The sequence below is a fragment of the Chiloscyllium plagiosum genome, chromosome 23, assembly GCF_004010195.1.
Source record: "Chiloscyllium plagiosum isolate BGI_BamShark_2017 chromosome 23, ASM401019v2, whole genome shotgun sequence".
Lineage (NCBI taxonomy): Eukaryota > Metazoa > Chordata > Chondrichthyes > Orectolobiformes > Hemiscylliidae > Chiloscyllium > Chiloscyllium plagiosum.
This window is the reverse complement of record NC_057732.1, coordinates 44,429,710-44,449,245: the sequence shown is the minus strand read 5'-3', so window position 1 is coordinate 44,449,245 and position 19,536 is coordinate 44,429,710. Positions and strand designations below refer to the sequence as shown.

General features: G+C 43.5%; 1 protein-coding gene across 5 annotated transcripts in view; it reads right to left on the bottom strand.

Moving 5' to 3' along the window:
- LOC122561833 overlaps positions 1 to 15,432 on the bottom strand; it is a 62,845-nt gene extending 47,413 nt beyond the window's left edge. For 4 of the 5 annotated variants that reach the window (XM_043714052.1, XM_043714054.1, XM_043714051.1 and 1 more), the window contains exon 1: positions 652 to 1,293. In XM_043714052.1, the coding sequence (XP_043569987.1) occupies positions 652 to 806 (155 nt within the window). In that variant the 5' untranslated portion in view covers positions 807 to 1,293. Of the gene's footprint in view, positions 1 to 651; positions 1,294 to 9,034; positions 9,276 to 15,323 lie in introns of those variants that run through there. The other variant, XM_043714056.1, reaches the window with a different exon arrangement.
- Between the last annotated feature and the right edge of the window lie 4,104 nt (positions 15,433 to 19,536).

Sequence of the window (19,536 nt, the reverse complement as noted above, 5' to 3'; positions counted from 1 at the left end):
CTCTCAGCTGGGGTGTTGTAATCAAGAATCGGTGAGTCTCTACATTTTGCTGAGAGACATTCAAGTCCAATTTAGAACGTGACTCGGACAATGAGATATTTTCAGAAAAGCCAGCAGAAATATCAAGACCAGAGGACAGGATGTAAATATTGTGGAGGACAGCGCAGAAGAGAAAAGGAAGCATGTCCAGTGTAGTCATGATTTGGAGATGCCGGTGTTGGACTGGGGTGTACAAAGTTAAAAATCACACAACACCAGGTTATAGTCCAATAGGTTCAATTGGAAGCACTAGCTTTCGGTGTGCTGCTCCTTTACCAGGTGGTTGTGCCTGATGTGTGATTTTTAACCATGTCGTGTGTGTGTGTGTAGAGCTGTAAGTGCAACATGCTGAATCAAGCATTAAAGGAGAGAAGCTAGTCTGTAGATATGGCTGGAGAGATTTCAGCTGATGATTGACAAATTACAACAGATCTAAAGGTGATAAATGGTTTATGACTGTTGGAAAGATTACAATTTTTTTTATTTTTGGACTAAGGAGTGAAAGTTGGAAGCAATGGACGCTGCTTTGCAAAATAAAAAAATGTTAGCAAGGAATTTGCAACTTGGAAAATAAACCAGTGAAGCTAAGTGATACATATGAAACATAGTTACTTTGCTAGCAGTGTGTCCAGACAATTTGCACTATCTCCTGTGAGTTCAGGGGAACTCAGCATGGTAACAGCTGTTTGATGTGTTAAGCTGTGCTGTAACACAGATGGTTGATTAAAATGCAAACAGGAACTTCTGGAGGCCAACTGCAACAACATATCTCTGTCGCCATTCTCTATAGTGTTCTCTGTCTCCCTTGAAAGAGTAGGAAAATAACATCCAGGAAACCTGAAAGAAAAGATTCTTAAACAAAGGAAAAGGGAAGATGCTAGGTCAAAACAATCAACCAATTAAATAAAGATTGACCATTGATTTGTAGATATCACGATATGTCATTACAGAGAATAATTACGCAGATCAAGAGAACAGTTTTTTTTTGTCTGGACTTGCATTACAGAACTGTCTTCCCCACCTATACACTTTTTAGCATCGACAACATTTGTGTCAAACTGTCTGCCTCACTGTTATTTGTGAATGAGTGTGTATTAGGGGTAAAAGAGATTTCACTTACACTCATGTTTTGGAGGCACAGGCTGTCTCAGCCCTATTTCCTGAATTTCACATTCTCTTACACACATGCTAGCAATTCTTAGAATCATAAAATCCCTACAGTGTGGAAGCAGGTCATTCAGCCCATTGAGTCAACAGCGATACCTCGACCCTATCCCTGTAACCCTGCACTTCTCATGGCTAATCCACCTAGCCTTGATATTTTGGACAATTTAGCATGGCCAATTCACCTAACATGCACATTTCTAGACTTGTCTGATTTATGCTTTAATAATGCTCAATGTCATTAATATTGCCATCATTTCAACTGCAAGATCTAGCCAAATTCTTTGTATGAATTTAATGAGGGGAAATCAATTGTCCATTCAACGGTAGTGGACATTCATTTGAGCTCAGCCCAGTCCTATTTTTATCCAATTATCTCATTAGTACAGTGTATGTCTAGAAAAGGGTGAATGCATGACATTCGGGAGAAGCAAACAGAGCAACATTCAATCTTAAACTGCTGAGGTTAGTTACTGAAATGTGCTTTTATACCACAACTCCAGATTGAATGTAGGTTCTTGCTGTCTTGTGAGATTCAGCTCTATCCTCCCTTATACAGTTTATCTACCCCATCTTAAAAACATTTCATGTTACTTTTAGAAGCGTTCAAAAATAGACAATGTAAAACTTATGAAAACTTCCTATCAGCTTGCACTCTCTTAGAATATTCACCTGAATACTGAGAAAAATGATTTTAAGTTTTTTTTTACAAAAAATTACAAAACCACCAAAATAGTGTGACAACTTTATAATATAATGACAATAACAGGAAACAAACTACTACTCCACAAAATGCTGAAACGAGAGACAGAGAGAATAAAAACCCTACAAAAATTATAATTCAATAAATAACTAAACGAAAAAAAGAAAAATCTATAAACAAAATAAAATTAAACCAAGTTATACCAAAGTTACTTACATTATATTCAATTATGATTTTTAACTATATTTAATTAAGTTACAATACTCAGTGCAATCCCACCGAAGCTCCCTACCGCTGGGAGCATTAGTAAGCAAACCCATATTTGTTCAGGATTCTTCCCCCTAGGGGCCCCCGGACCGCCAGACATGGCCCACGTGGCTACACAAAGGCATTGATCAATATAGCCAACAAGTCTGCATCAATATAATTCAGAAAGGGCCGCCATGACCTATAAACCAGTTCAGTTTCCTGGTGCACCATATTCATAAGGAAGTCCAGGGGGATGTGCTCCATAACTAATCCACGCAAGCCCAAAAGTCCCGGGGGATTCTCCGACACCAAGCTCATTAGAATGTCCTTCCTTGCACAAAATGAAAGAATATTAAACAATTTCTTCCCACGCACGCCCAAAGAGGGGAGATTTGGGAGACCCAAGATGAGGGACACCGGATCCAACTTAACCTTAGTTCCCAAAAACCTGTTCCAAAACGCTAGCTATGGCATCCAATATCTGCAAAGCTTGTGGCATGACCACAAGCATTGAGTAAGAGTGTCAAATTCCATTTTACATTTGGAGCACATAGGAGGGCAAGCTGTTCCGGAGCCAAATGAGCCCTGTGGTGTATCTTCAGTTGGATAGCCGGGATCCTGTTACAAATCGAAATCTTCCTAACGCTCTCCCAAATATCCTCCCACATCTCTGACAAGATTTCCACCCTAATTCTTGAGTCCAGGTTCTGCCTAACAAGTGATAGAGGGTGCTGACCAAGAGAGCGCCCATATACCGGAGCACTCTCCTTTCCATATCCAACTTATAGGGACTAACCATCAATGTAGTCTCGTTTTTGTATAAAGTCCCTAACCTGGAAGTAACAAAAGAGGTCTCTCCTAGGTAGCTCAAATTTCTGCTCGAAAGATACCATGACCTCCCCATCAAATAAACCTCCCAAACAAGAGATTCCTCTAGACTCCCAGAATTAAAGCCAGAGTCCATCCACCCCGGCCGGAATCCCAACATTCCCACTATAGGTGTGAAAGGGGAAGTTTTTTGTAAGTTGCCCTCACCTTGCCACGTCATTCTCCATGCTTTAACTGTGTTAAGGACAATCGGGTTTCCACAGTGGTCCATAACAATTCTGAAGAAGGGCATGTGCCCGAAACGTCGAATCTTCTGTTCCCTAGATGCTGCCTGACCTGCTGTGCTGTTCCAGCAATAAAGTTTCAGCTCCATAACAATTCTCACCTTGTCCATAAATAACAAATTGGTGAGGGGCCATTTTGTCTGGGAGGCCTTAATGTCCAATCAGATTGACCGTGGGTCCTGGCAGGCCCAGTCAGCCACATGGGATAGTAAGGAACTTAATTGATATTTCTTAAAGTCTGGAAAATCCAAACCTCCCTTCCCCCACAACAGCTGCAATTTATCCACCTTAATAAAAGGCCGCCAGTGATGCCAGATAAAAGATCAGAGCCAACTATAAAGCCTCTGTAGTTCTTGCCTTAGCAGCATCAGAGGGAGCATTCCCATGGGATGTAATAAGCGAGGAAGGACATTCATTTTAACCAGAGCCATTCGACCCAACCAAGATATCGTAAGATCCTCCCAGCGTCAAAGGTCCTGCCTTATCTTCTCTAGCAACTGCACATAATTAGCTTCATATAATTGATCAAAGACTGGGTTGATAAAAATGCCTAAATACAGTCACGATGGCACAGTGGTTAGCACTGCTGCCTCACAGCGCCAAAGACCTGGGTTCAATTCCCGTCTCAGGTGACTAACTGTGTGGAGTATGCACATTCTCCCCATGTCTGCGTGGGTTTCCTCCAGGTGCTCCGGTTTCCTCCCACAGTCCAAAAATGTGCAGGTCAGGTGAATTGGCCATGCTAAATTGCCCGTAGTGTTAGGTGCAGGGGTGAATGTAGGGGAATAGGTCTGAGTGGGTTGCGCTTCGGCGGGTCGGTGTGGACTTGTTGGGCCGAAGGGCCTGTTTCCACACTGTAAGTAATCTAATCTAATCTACAGGAAACCTCCCTGTGACCACCAGAAAGGGAAACAGATTCTATCCCCAAAATCGGATGTTCTTGTAAGGCCCCCTACAGGCATGGCTTCCGACTTCACAAAATTAATTTTGTGCCCTGAGAACAAGCCAAATAGATGAATCACTTGTATTAAACGGGGCACAGATGTTATTGGAACAGTGAAGGACGCCATCTGCGTAGAGGGTAATCTTATGCCTACCTCATCCTACCTCCAGGGCAATCATATTGGGATCCCTCTGAATGGCCTCTGCCAGCGACTCAATCACCAATGTAAATAATAGTGGCAAAAGAGGGCACCCTTGTTGGCAGCCTCTGCCGATACTATAACTATCTGACTCTATACCATTAGTGAGAACCGCTGCTTTTGAGTCATTATATAACACTGCCACCCACTTGGCAAAACCCCTCCAAGATCAAACCATTCCAGGACATTAAAAAGGTACGGCCACTCCACCCAGTCTAATTCTTTCTCTGCATCCAGGGAGACAACCAAACCAGGGATCAACCTTTGCTGGCATACTTGGACCATATTTAATAATCTTCTATTATTTTTGGTAGACCTACGACTCTTGATAAAACCTGTCTGATCCTCCTTTAGAATAAAAGGCAATACCCACTCCAGCCTTAACACCAGCATTTTCGGCAGAATTTTAAAATCCACGTTCAGTAATGATATGGGCCTGTACGAAGTGCAATCCTCTGGGGCTTTTCCTTTCTAAAGGATAAGAGAAATATTTGCTTCTCTCAAAGAAGATGAGAGGCAGCCCTGACTGAATGAGTAATTGTACATATCCAGGAGTGGCCCAGCCAGGATGTCTATAAACTCCTTATAAAACTCACTTTGAAATCCATCTGGGCCGAGCGCTTTACCACTCTGGAGCAGTCTCACCGACTTCTGTATTTCCTGAATTGTCAGGGGGGGCATTCAGAAAGGACACCTGCTCTGAAGTTACACCCAGAAGGTCCAGGGTGTTGAAAAAGGATTCCATCTTCATCAGTCTGTTCTCACAGCCCTCCAACTGGTATGGCTCAGAGTAAAACTTCCTAAATGCTGCATTATTCTTTTTACCATTGCAAGTAAGAGTACTAGCACTCTCTCTCATGGATGTAATTGATTGGGGGGCATTCTTCTTTCTGGCAAAGTACGCTAGATACCTACCCAGTTTATCACCATACTCAAATAATCTCTGTTGCGCAAAAGAGATTTCCCTCTTTGGGTGTCTGGGTGAGTGCAGCATTCAAAGTAGCCCTGAGGGCTGCAATCTGCTGCAATTTGGTTACAGACGGTCTGTAACAGTATGCGAATTGAGCTGCCTTCAGGCGAGCCTTGACTAAATGCTGCTGCTCTCCCCTCTGTTGCTTCTGGGTCGCTGAATAAGAAATAATCAAACCCAGTGCATAGGCCTTGGCAGTGTCCCAAAGCAGCAATGGATTACTGGCTGTACCCGAAGTAATATCCCAAAAGATTTTAAATTCCCATGAAAAGCTATCTATAAACTTGCTATCTTTCAGGAGGAAGGGGTCCATGCATCATTGCTGGGAGCCCCACCGGCCTTGACCTCCATGTACACAGCCAAATGATTGGAAACAGCTATGTTCCCTATTCTGCAAGACAGCACTGAATTCAAAAAGGTCGATGGGACAAAAAACATGTCAATTCTAATATAGCACTTATGTGGATTTGAAAAAAAGGTGAAATCCCTACCTTCGGGGTGAAGACATCTCCACACGTCCACCAACCCCAGCTCCCTGTTCAGATCCTGGATTGCAGGGACATACCCGCAAGACCCCTAGGTATCCTGCTCACTTCTGGGTCAATAATATGATTAAAATCTCCCCCTATAATTGTATGACATGCCCCAAGGGCCATCAACCAAGAAAACGCATCCGTAAAAAATTTAAGGGGGCACACCAGGGGGCAGCACACATTCAAAATCCCATATTCCTCTCCATGTATTAAAGCTTTAAGAATTACAAATCGTCCACCTCATCCTTAATTTGGCCTAACATTTGAACTGGGAGGTTCTTCCAGATGAGAATAGCAGCTACTCTACTTTTCGAATTAAAGGATGAGAAAAACACCTGGCCGAACTCTCCCTGTTGCAACTTCAAATGCTCCGTATCGGTTAAATGGGTTCCTTGCAGCAAGGTTACATCGACCCTCTCTTTTCTAAGGCCTGACAGTGTCTTTTTTCTCTTAATTGTGGAATGACTCCCCTTAACGTTCCAGGTGCACCATTTAAACGAATGGCTAGCCATGATTGTCCAACAGTCCGTGACCCCCGGGAGGAAGAACTCTACTCATAGCTCGCCGAGTAAAAACCGTAAACAGTTCACATAAATTTTAAAATACAACTTACAAAACTATCAAATCAAAACTTCTAACAGCCACTTCTACAACATACCAACATACAACACAAAAGAAAGGAGACTTACCCCCTTGTCCACAGGGGACGGTCATACCACCCATTAACCCCTCCATGGCTCCTTCCAGCTGAAGCCATGCCCCCTGCCCCAGACAACACAAAGTAAGAAAAAAATACAAAATCTAATAACAAGGAAGTTAAAAGTGGGCACTCAACCCGCCCCCTCCCTTACTGTAATCCTTGGCACTCCTGGTAGTGGCTTCTCCCCGCTTCCTCCAACCGCACACCCCCTCAAGCCCACACCAGAAAAGGAGAATAAAAGGAAATAGTAAGAAAAAAAACAGGAAACAAAGGATGATGGGAAGGAAGAGAGAAGGGAGAAGAAAGAGAAAAAGAAGAAAAAAGGAAACAACTATGGCCTCGATATATATTTTAAAAAAATCGCCCCCTGACAACTAGGCCAATTACAGAGAAAAAACAAAATAAAAATAATTGTCCATATTATTCACATCAGTCAGTCTATTTTAAAGCATTCAAAAAGTCCTTTGCCTTTTCCAGTGAATCAAAATTGAACACTGACGCTCCATGGCTAAAACATAGTCTTGCCGGATATCTAACAGAATACTGGTTATTCAAGTCCCTCAGGCACCTTTTTCGAAGGCCTTCCTCTTATGAATCATGACTGGAGAGAAGTCTTGGAAAAGCATAATTTGTGGTCCCTTGTATATCAGACCCTGAGGATCCCTCCCCAGTGCTCTAGAGGCTTCCAGTATCATTTGTTAGTCTCCATAGTGCTAGAGTCGCACTGAGACCAGGTTGGGGCGTTGGTCCGATCCGGGCCCGTGCACTGTGACCCGGTGGACCTGCATCCAGCCTACCTTGACTTCCAGCTTCAGAAACTGTGGGAGCCATTGCTTCAAGAAGCTCATGAGTTGGCCTTCCTCCTCCCATTCCGGACGTCCCACCAGGCAGATGTTCTTCCAAGGCCTGGACTCGACCCACCGAGGATTCCGCTGCAGTTATGGAGGCCGTGGCCTGTTGCTCCACCTCCTCAACATGCTGGATCTCCTGGTTGTGCTTCTGCAGCATGACCGAGATCGATTCATGTCTGGCCCGGGTCTGCTCCATCGACGAATTGATCTTCTCTGGAGTTTCTGCTCTGTCAGTAAGTCCCCTGTGCTGTGGGAGGGTCCCTGCTTGTTGCAATCCTCATGTTCCCTTCCCTTTGGTCATTTTCCTAATAACTTTAAACCAACACAGGACAGTTCTAGGGGTCAAAAAATAATTATTTCTATCACATTAGGTAATAAAGAGAGGGTTAGTACCCCACTTTGTCTGGTTTCTGGTGCAGAGCTCAGCAGGCAGACCCACTGGGTTGCTACCATCTTGAATCCCTCCCGCCTGAACACTTAGACTTACTTTTTATTAATGCAGGTGTTCCACAAGTCTCTGAAGTACACATTTGGTCCCAACATTCTTCCCAGGAATTTTATCTGAATTCCTAAGTTCTTGGGAAGTTTGCCCGTTAGTAACTTGAAAAGGTATTGCCGCTTTCTGATTTTTTTTTTGTTCAAGGTTGTCTTATTGGCACCCAGCCACATGTGCTGCAGAGATCACATGATGGTGTAGAGAGTAGCCTCTGTTCCTCTATTATCACGACAATGATGCATAATCATGGAACACAGTGTGCATTCTGAAATCGACCAACATTCCAACATTGAGAGGAGATTTCATCTCCCCTTCGCATTTCACACAGGATGAAGGTAGTGGCTCATTACATATGGTCTGGCTCTGTAAAGGATCAGTCCTATTTGTCCACCATAGAATCACAGAATCCCTACAGTGTGGAAACAGGCCATTTGGCCCAACAAGTCCACACCGGCCCTCCGAAGAGCAACCCACCCAGACTTATTCTCTTAGCCTATTACTCTACATTTCCCCTGACTGATGCACCCCAACCTACACATCCCTGGACACAATGGGAAATTTCACATGGCCAATTCATCTAACCTGCACATCTTTGCACTGTGGGAGGAAACTGGAGCACCCGGAGGAAACTAACACAGGCACGGGGAGGATATGCAAACTCCACACAGAGAGTCACCCGAAGCTGGAATCGAACCTGGGTCCCTGGTGCTGTGAGGCAGCAGTAATAACCACTGAGCCACTGTGCCACCCCCCTGAGCCACAATGGCACCATCCTCCTCAACCAACAGTCAGTCCTGCACATGCTCACTTGGGAATATCTAATACTTTGTACAAACTCCTGCAGATCTCCTCTTACTTGGTGCGATGGTGGACACTTGTGCTGTACCTATTGTCTCCCTCCCTTGATCTTCATTTTGCCAATGCTATGAAGACACTCTCTCACCTGATATGGTTCAGGGTTTATAAGGGGCTCTGTCGGAAACATTATAACATGTAATCCGGATTTTAAACCCACACCAGCCCAGTGGTAAAAGGGAACACTTACCTCAATTACATAAACCCTGCTGCTTCTTACCATATCAAATAGCATCCACAACTCGGAGGGCTTTCCAAATGCAGTCTAGAGGATTTTAATAAGACAGACACTGCTAGTGCAACGGTTTGTTCATGTCAATGTGGAGACACCAAAAGCTGTGGGCCAAGGAATTCCAACTGATGGATGGGAGCTTTGGCCACTCCACTTTCAGCTGGTGCTGTGCCTTAGAGACAGTCAGTTCTTCTATAACGCCATGGTTGTGTTCTTGTGTGACCCTGCGCTATAGAAAAATTGTGTTTTAGAAACAGTACTTAAATCACTGGCGCTGTAATCGCATTACAGCCAACACATGTTTTGAAGGTAGAAACAGCATTCCCAACTCATCAATCACATTACAAATTAGCGTTGATGAAACACACATTATAACAGAAAGATCTTTCAGTGGCATGTGGGAGACAACCTTGTCCAGGAGTCTTACCTGCCTGAGGTGAGAGACCTGATTGATTAGCCAATGGGGAATGGGAACCTGCTGACAGCAAATGGAAGAGGTTACAGGTGTGGTAAGCATATCTTGCCTTTTTAAATAGTTCACCTCTGAGGACTCCATACGCAGTGTGTAATCAATATTGTGACCCTGTCCATCAGTTAGCTTATCTCATGCTTGCAAGCTGCCAGATACACAAAAATCAACTGTTGCCAGAATGTCTGCTTTATAACTTTAAAGACGTTTTACTGTTTTAAATAAATCAGCTCATAAAACGAATCAATCTGTGACAATTCTTAGATAATTATTACTAATATGATAAAAAGAGGTGGTGAATTTCTGCATTACAAATTCGGAGGCTACTCCTGGAGCTTATTACAAGGCAGTGTTCAGGATACCCCCTTTTCCTACATGTCCAGAAACCATGTGGTATCCCATATCTAACATTGCCTGAAAGTCTGTACCCTCCTGTCACCTCCTCATTGTCCAAGTTACAGTTAATCTAATCCACACTTTAACTGATTTTAAAAGCTGTTGGTCCCTCACCAAGAAAGGAGCTGGAAGTTTCAGAGAGAGAGAGCAAATTTACCAATGCTGGAATATACATTCACAGACTCTAATGCACAAGTAGCTATTGCGTTCTTTTATGGCATTTACCTAGTCAGAGTTAAATAGGGTGGGATTTAATTTAAGGGAGCTGAAGGAAGACAAAGCCGGAGGGTAAAGCACAAGGTGCACTCCAGATGAAGGGAATTAAGTTAACAGCTGTAGAAGAAATAGTTTGGCAGGGTACATACAGTTAGATTGAGAGCACTCAATGGTCAGTTCTTACTGTTTAAACAACGGCAAAATAATCTGTGATGGCTGTTTGTGCATGTATTGAGTGCTCGGTGAAACATGGCACGAGCTTCTAATAGACACAACTTCTTATTTTGTTGCTTTGGACACTCCTGAGTGTCACATGCATATTCATGTAATTCAAAGGCAGGCGATAGTCTAGTGCTGTTATTGTTAATCCAGAGACCCAGGTAACGTCCTGGGGACCCTGGTTCAAATCCTGCCATGGCAGACAATGGAATCTGAATTCAGTAAAATCAATGAGCTGCCAGAGGAAGTGGTGGAGGCTGGTACAATTGCAACATTTAAAAGGCATCTGGATGGGTGTATGAATAGGAAGGGTTTGGAGGGATATGGGCCGGGTGCTGGCAGGTGGGTCTAGACTGGGTTGGGATATCTGGTTGGCATGGACAAGTTGGACCGAAGGGTCAGTTTCTGTGCTGTACATCTCTCTGACTCTATGATGACCATGAATCCATTGGCAATTATCGGGAAAAAATGTATCTGGTTCACTAATGCCCATTAGGAAAGGAAACTGTCATCCTTAACTGGTCTGGCCGACATGTGACTCGAGACCCACAGAAATGTGGTTGACTCTTAACTGTCCTCTGGGCAATAAATACATCCTGTGAATAAATGAAAGAAGAATAGTTTCAGGCTTCAAGCTAAAAGCTTGCTTCTAGCTAAGAATCACCAATTACTTGATTAGACTGCCATCTACTGGATTAAAGTCTGAAACCTCACAGCATGAAGAGACCTGTGGTTAGGGTTAGAATTAGAGTTGAGCCCATGAAGAGACCATTCAGTCCCATTCTACTATTCAATAAGATCATTGGTTGACATGTGATTTAACTTTCCTCTGTATCCCTCAATATCTTCGACTAACAAAAACCTACCAGCCTCAGCTATATAAATAACTATTGATCCAAGATTGGCTGCTGTTTTTGGAAGAGAACTCTATTTCTGAATTTCACTACTGGAAGTCCTTGTTCTGCTTTTAAACAAAGTCCCATCTCTGGGACTCCCCCCAATCAAACTAGCTTCTGTCTGTTCCTTCTTTCAAAATAACACAAGTAATTTAGCTTAATCTAAAGTTCTGATCATTCCACTGATCTTCGAGTTGATCCAATCCTACTCCCTTGCTTTGCTTGTTTCCCTTTAATTTGGTTTAATCTCATTGCGTTCATCGTCTTTCAACTGTTTATGTTTTTCAGGTAACTATCCATTTAATGTTTTGATGAATTTTTATGGACTGTTCTTCAGCAATGGCTTGCTGGGTGATGATATCAGAACATAGGAGCAGGGAGAGGCCATTGGAAGGAGGGTTAAACCCAAAACGTTGACTTCTCCACCTCTTGATGATGCCTGGCATGCTGTGTTCCTCCAGCCTCCTGCATGTCATACCTCTGTCCCATTGAACCTGTTGCACCATTAAAATAGATCCCACCTGATTTCATACAATCCCTACAGTGTGGAAACAGGCCCTTCAGCCCAACATGTCCACACTGACCCTCTGAAGAGTATCCCAGCCAAATCCCCTACATTTACCCCTGACTAATGCACCTAACCTACACACCACTGAATGCTATAGGCAATGTAGCCTGGCCAATCCACCTAACCTATACACCTTTGGATTGTGGAGGAAACCAGAGCACCCGGAGGAAACCCACACAGACAGAGAACGTAGAACGTTACAGCACAGTACAGGCCCTTCAGCCCTCGATGTTGTGCCGACCTGTCATACCAATCTGAAGCCCATCTAACCTACACTACTCCATGTACGTCCATATGCTTGTCCAATGATGACTTAAATGTACTTAAAGTTGGCGAATCGACTACCGTTGCAGGCAAAGCATTCCAGACCCTTACTACTCTCTGAGTAAAGAAACTACCTCTGACATCTGTCTTATATCTATCACCCCTCAATTTAAAACTATGCCCCCTCGTGCTCACTGTCACCATACTTGGAAAAAGGCTCTCCCTGTCCACCCTATCTAACCTTCTGATTATCTTATATGTCTCTATTAAGTCACCTCTCAACCTTCTTCTCTCCAATGAAAACAGCCTCAAGTCCCTCAGGCTTTCCTCATAAGACCTTACCTCCATACTAGGCAACATCCTAGTAAATCTCCTCTGCACCCTTTCCAAAGCTTCCTTCTTATAATGCGGTGACCAGAACTGTACACAATACTCCAAGTGCGGCCGCACCAGAGTTTTGTACAGCTGTAGCATAACCTCATGCTTCCGGAACTCGATCCCTCTATTAGTAAAAGCTAAAACACTGTATGCCTTCTTAACAACCCTGTCAACCTGGGTGGCAACTTTCAAGGAGCTGTGTACCTGAATCTTACCTTGAGCCCAGTACTTTGCATTTCGGTTACTCCGACCAAAGTGAATCACCTCACACTTGTCCGCATTAAACTCCATTTGCCACCTCTCAGCCCAGCTCTGCAGCTTATCTATGTCTCTCTGTAACCTACAACATCCTTTGTCACTATCCACAACTCCACCGCCCTTAGTGTCGTCTACAAATTTACTAACCCATCCTTCTACCCCCTCATCCAGGTCGTTTATAAAAATGATGAACAGCAGTGGACCCAACACCGACCCTTGCGGTACACCATTAGTAACTGGACTCCAGGCTGAACATTTCCCATCAACCACCACCCTCTGTCTTCTTTCAGCAAGCCAATCACTGATCCAAATTGCTATATCTCCCACAATCCCATTCCTCTGCATTTTGTACAATAGCCTACTGTGGGGAACCTTATCGAACGCCTTGCTGAAATCCATATACACAACATTAACTGGTTTACTCTCATCTACATGTTTGGTCACCTTCTCAAAGAACTCAATAAGGTTTGTGAGGCATGATTTACTCTTCACAAAACCATGCTAACTATCCCTAATCAAATTATTCTTTTCTAGATGATTATAAATCCTATCTCTTGTAACCTTTTCCAACACTTTACCAACGACTGAAGTAAGGCTCACTGGTCCATAATTACCAGGGTTGTCTCTACTCCCCTTCTTGAACTGGGGAACCTCATTTGCTATCCTCCAGTCTTCTGGCACTATTCCTGTAGACAATGATGATTTAAAGATCAATGCCAAAGCCTCGGCAGTCTCCTCCCTGGCTTCCCAGAGGATCCCAGGATAAATCCCATCCGGCCCAGGGACTTATCTATTTTCACACTCTGCAGGATTTCTAATACCTCTTCCTTGTGAACCTCAACCCCACCCAGTCTAGTAGCCCGTATCTCAGTATTCTCCTCGACAACATTGTCGTTTTTTAGAGTGAATACTGTTGAAAAATATTCATTTCATGCTTTCCCTACTTGACCAGAGATTCCACTTCCTTTGTAAACCACGGCTCCCGCGCTCTACAGCTTCCTCCCTGCCTGACAGGTACATACTTATCTAGGACACTCAGGGGCTTTTCCTTGAATAAGCTCCACATTTCTAATGTGCCCATCCCTTGCAGTTCCTTTCCCCATCCTATGCTTCCTACATGGGGAGAATTTGCAAACTCCATACAGAGAGTTGCCCAAGGCTGGGATTGAACCCTGGTGCTTGGCGCTGTGAGGCAGCAGTGCTAACCACTGAGCCACCATGCCATTTCCTCCTTCTTCAACTATTTCCCACATGATCGCCATGTCCTTTGTCATCTTTAATATCTAGAAATCTGTGGAGCTCTGTCTGAAACATACTCAACATTTTAGCTTCCTTAACCCTTGGGAGTAGAGATTGCTAAAGATTCTTCTATATGAAAAAATTCCTCCTCATTTCAGTCCTAAATGAACTCTCCCTTTGTTTGGAACTATTGTCCTCTGTTTTGAAACAGACATCTCAAACGCATTCTTTACCCAAAGCATTCTTAGACTGGACAACGGAAGTGTTTTCAGACTGAAAGCAACACAAGCTGCCACCGTTTGGCATGGGTTTGGAGATACTTGTGTTGAACAAACCAGTGTATGAATTGAATGGTGAAAGTGCCCAATGCAACATGCCAACAGTAAGAACACCTACATGTATATAGCACTTTTCACAACCTCAAGCTATCTCAAAACACTTAGGAATGAAATGCTTTTTGAATTGTTGTACTGTTGGAAACATGGAAACCAATTTGCATCAGCAAACTCCCATAAATAGAAACGTGATGATGACCACCTCAGAGTGAGCCAGGTCTTGTTACAATGGGAGCACAGCTGTTGTTACTAGGACCAAGCTCCACAGCGGACAGCACTGCCTCAGATCTCACAATCACAAAGTTTTAGCTTACGACCCCACCTAGGATCCCAGCTGCCATTTTGGGAAGCACTGCTCTATGATCAACTGCCCTTAAACCTCCTCATTTGGCCTGGTATCATTTTATTTTATAACGCTCTTGTGAAGTGCCTTGGGATGAGCTTATTACCTTAAAAGTGCTACGTATATACAAGTTATTGTTGTTGAGAGTGTTACAAAAGCCCTCCCACTCCGTCAAGTTATAGCGGACACAGCAGCAAGAGGTAGTTGCTGCAGAATGGTCACCAGCAACACTACACAAAAAAAAGGTGAAGTGTTCGCAACGGGGAATTGCAATAGGGAGCAGGAGACTGTGTTTAAAAAGTCAACTTTGTCAAGAGTACAGAACATTGCGGCACCTAGATGATACTTGATGATTTGAGCAAGATCATGCATTGACTTTACATTCATAGTGGTGATGAACGTTTTTGTAAAACTGTGTGCAAATAAAACCAATTGCTTCCTTTAAATCTCGCCCCTTTCCTGCCTCTGAGCAACGTCTTTTATTCATCAATTAAACAGTGAAACAGGTTTCAGACGGAATTTGAATTAGGAATGCCGAACTGTGAACATTGTCAATTTCTCAGGGTTCAAAGCAGTCAGATGACATTGGCAGCATCTCTTCAATTTCTTTTTTAGAATGGATGACGAATTCTACATAATTTATCAAGGAAATGTTCTGAGGCTTTGCAAAAGTATTAGGGTGGACCTGGAACTTACTTCAGGAAAACAGAATCGAATTATTTTTGGCTAGCGACATCCCAGCATCTCATTTTACAGAGAAAGGTGGCTCAGTGCTGTCACAGGAGGAGTAATCAGAGGCTCAGGGTAATCCTCTGCGGAAAAGGGTTCAAATCTCACCATGTCACTTGATGGAATTCCAATTCAATTAATAAAATCTGGAATTGAAAATATGTAACATTGAGAATTATTACCAATTGTTCTGAAGACCCATCTGGTTCACACATCTTCTTTAGGAAGTTTGCTTTCCCTACTCAGCCTAGCCTACATGTGAGTTCAGACCCATAGCTTTGTGGTTCACCTATAACTGTCCCTGAAATCACCATGCAACCCACTCAAAATTATGTTGCAACCTGTTGCCCAATGCAGAGAAACACCATTCCTATCTCAACTTTATAAATATTTACTTAATTGAAACCTCCCAACACTTTTTGCTTTGACGGCACGGTGGCTCAGTGGTTAGCACTGCTGCCTCACAGTGCCAGGGTCCCGGGTTCGATTTCCGGCTCGGGCAACTGTTTCTGTGGAGTTTGCACATTCTCCCTGTGTCTGTGTGGGTTTCCTCTGGGTGCTCCAGTTTCCTCCCACAGTGCAGATTAGGGTGGATTGGCCCATAGTGTCCAGGGATGTGCAGGCTGGGTGAGTTAGGCATTGGAAATGCAGGGTTACAGAGGTAGAATGCTGTTTAGAGTGTTGGTGTGGACTCAATGAATTAAATAGTAATGCCATGCAATTAATAGTCCAGAATGCCAGAGAATGTTCTGGAGATATAGATTTAAATTTCATGAAGGGAGGAAATAGCGCTTTCCACCCAAGCACTGGGTTTACTCTCTTCCTGACTCCCCAAAGCCTACCCACTATCTACAAGGTACAAGAGATGGAAATAATCCCGAAGTGCCTGGATGGGTGCAGCTCCAACAACACCCAAGAAGCTCCCAGAAAAAAGCAGCCGGCTTGACTGGTACCACATCCACCATCTTCAACATTTACAGGGTCCACCACAAAAACACAGCGGCAGCAGTCAGTAGCATCTACAATATGCACTGTAACAACTTAAAAGCATCTTCCAAACCCATAATCTGTGCCACCTTGAAGGATAAGGGCAGGTCTGTTGGAACACCATACCATCACCTGTAAGTTTCTCTCCAAGTCTCTCACTATCCAGTCTTGAAGCTCTCCCATTACTTCTTCTCTGTCGCTGAATCAAAAATTTAGAACTCCCTTCCTCATTACACTGTGGGCTTACCTGAACCCCATGGTCTGCAGTGGTTCAAGAAGGAAGTTCACCACCACTTTCTCAAAGGCAATTTGGTGTAGGCAAAAACATGCTAGCCTTGTGAATAACACTCATGTCTCGTGAAAGAATAAATGTTTTTAAAAGATATTTACTGGTGAAGACATTCTCAGTAATGTACGTTAATCTGTGTCTACTAGGAGTTGGGGTGTGGAGGTGGGGAACAAAGATGAGGTGATTAATGCCCTTTACTGAATCTCTCAGCGCAGGAAGCACTTGCTTAAATATTATGCATTCTTCAGAAAGGTGACTCAATGGGCTTCGTAGCCAGTTCACTGGTTTTGTATCCGCAGGAGTTATGGAGGAAGCAGTTCAGCTAATTACTGTACAGCAAGCCCCATTACCAGTAATGGGATCAATGACCAAGATGAATCTCTGGGATAGAATTCAAAGATGGCAACATAGCAAGGCTCCTGAGCCCAGGCTTGTCAGCTCTTCCTCTTTCTTTTTCTCTTTTCTAGTGGAGCATCGGAGGCTGAGGGGTGACCTTATAGAGATTTATAAAATTATGGGGGTTATGGATAGGATAAATAGGCAAAGTGTTCCGTGGGGTCAGGGAGTCCAGAATTAGACGGCATAGGTTTAGGGTGAGAGGGGAATGATATAAAAGAGACCTAATGGGCAACTTTTTCACACAGAGGGTGGTACGTGTGTGGAATGGCCTGCCAGAGGAAGTGGTGGAGGCTGGTACAATTGCAACATTTAAAAGGCATCTGGAAGGGTATATGAATAGGAAGGGTTTGGAGGGATATGGGCCGGGAGCTGGAAGGTGGGACTAGATTGGGTTGGGATATCTGGTCAGCACAGGTGAGTTGGACCAAAGGTTTTATTTCCATGCTGTACATCTCTATGACTCTATGACTTGTTGTTTTTTTCACTTTTTATCTTAGCTCTTTTGAGGAACTCTGTCATGGCAACAGCATCACATACTCCTGAGTGTCACATGCATATCAATGCAATTGAAGGGGAGGTGATGGTCTGCTGCTATTATTACCTGGGTAACATTCTGGAGACCCTGTGTTTTATAAATTCTCAAGGATCGGGTTCGCAGGAGAGTAGTCTGACACAGACCAGGAGAAAGGAACTAAGAGGCGAGTTTGCTAGAATATAAGTATTTTATTCCCCGCAGTGTCGCCTCAACCAGGTCTCGTACCTACAACGGGTCTGGTTTATACTAACTCTACGTGTTACCGGAACTGGGAGCCGTCAGTTCTCGTAGAGCGGTTGCCAACAACCCACGCTCGGCGGTTAAACGCAACCCGGAGCAAGACTCACCGAACTGGGGACTTTTTCAGCTTGATATACTTTTTCCAGATATAAACATTCATGTGAACAGCAGAGCAAGGCTAAAAAACACATTCCATTCTGGTTACATACAGATAAGAAGATTCACACGGGGAGGTGTGTAATAAGATTCACACGGGACTAAGCAACACCTCCATTCCGGTTAGATTCACACATGTATTGGGACACAATTTTAACCCTTTCACCACATTCCACTGCTTGGCCCAATACATGTGTTACATTATGATTCACACATGTATTGGGACATAATTTTACACCACAACACCACTAGTAACTGAACTCCAGGATGAACATTTTTCATCAAACACCACCCTCTGTCTTCTTCAGCTGCTTCATCATAAGGCCAGAAGTGGGGATATATACTAATGAATACACTATGTTCCATTCGTGACTCAATAGATAATAGGTGCAGGAGTAGGCCATTCGGCCCTTTCAGTCAGCACCACCATTATGATCATGGATGATCATCCACAATTAGTATCCTTTTCCTGCCTTATCCCCATAACCCTTGATTCCACTAACGTTAAGAGCTCTATCCATCTCTTTCTTGAAAGTATCCAGAGACTTGGCCTGTACTGCCTTCTGAGGCAGAGCATTCCATATATCCACTACTCTCTGGGTGAAGAAGTTTCTCCTCAACTCTGTTCTAAATGACTTACCCCTTATTTTTAAATTGTGTCCTCTGGTTCTAGAATCACCCATCAGCGGAAACATGCTTCCTGCCTCCAGACTGTCCAATCCTTTAATAATCTTATTAGACTCCTTTGACACTGAAGCAATCTATGCTGATATGCATCAAAACCTAAATGTTCAGACTTTAGTTGACAGTTGGGAAGGAACATCCACAACCACACAATTGTCAGGCAATGACCATTTCCACCAGGAAAGAATCTAACCATCTCACCTTGACATTCAATGGCATTACCATCACAATCTCTCACTAGCAACTTCCTGGTTACTACTATTGTGAGAAATCAAACTCAGCCAACCACATCAATGCTGTGACTATAAAACTGCTTGAAGCTGGGAAATCTGCAGTGAGTTTCTCTCCTTCTGACTCGCCAAACTGTGTCCTCTATCTTCAAGCTGCACCAACTACAAGAGGAGAAACTCAACAAGTTCAACATCAAAACAAAGTAGCCTGCAGCACCTTGTCCATTAACTTAAAGATTCACTCCCTCCACAACCAGCCCTCATGGCAATGGCGCTTACCAGCTACAAGATGCACTAGAACAACTCAAGAAGTTGCTTTCGATTGAACTTTCCCAACAGAAAACCTCTCCCAACTAGAAGGGCAAGAACATCAGAAAATATAGGAAAAACATCAACAGGTTCCTCTCCAGTCATACTGCATCCTGATTTGGGACTACATCACAGTTCCTTCACCATGTCTGGAATTCCCTCCCTAAAAGCAATGGTGGGTATACTCAAATTACTTGCAACAATTAAAAAAAAGCTCACAGTGCCTTCAAGGCAATTTGGGATTAGCAACAACTGCTGACATTAGAAACTAATGGAAGTGAACTGAAGGTTATGAGGAAATGCTGGGAAGTGAAGTTAATGGAGAAGCTCAGATATGATCTTATTAAACAT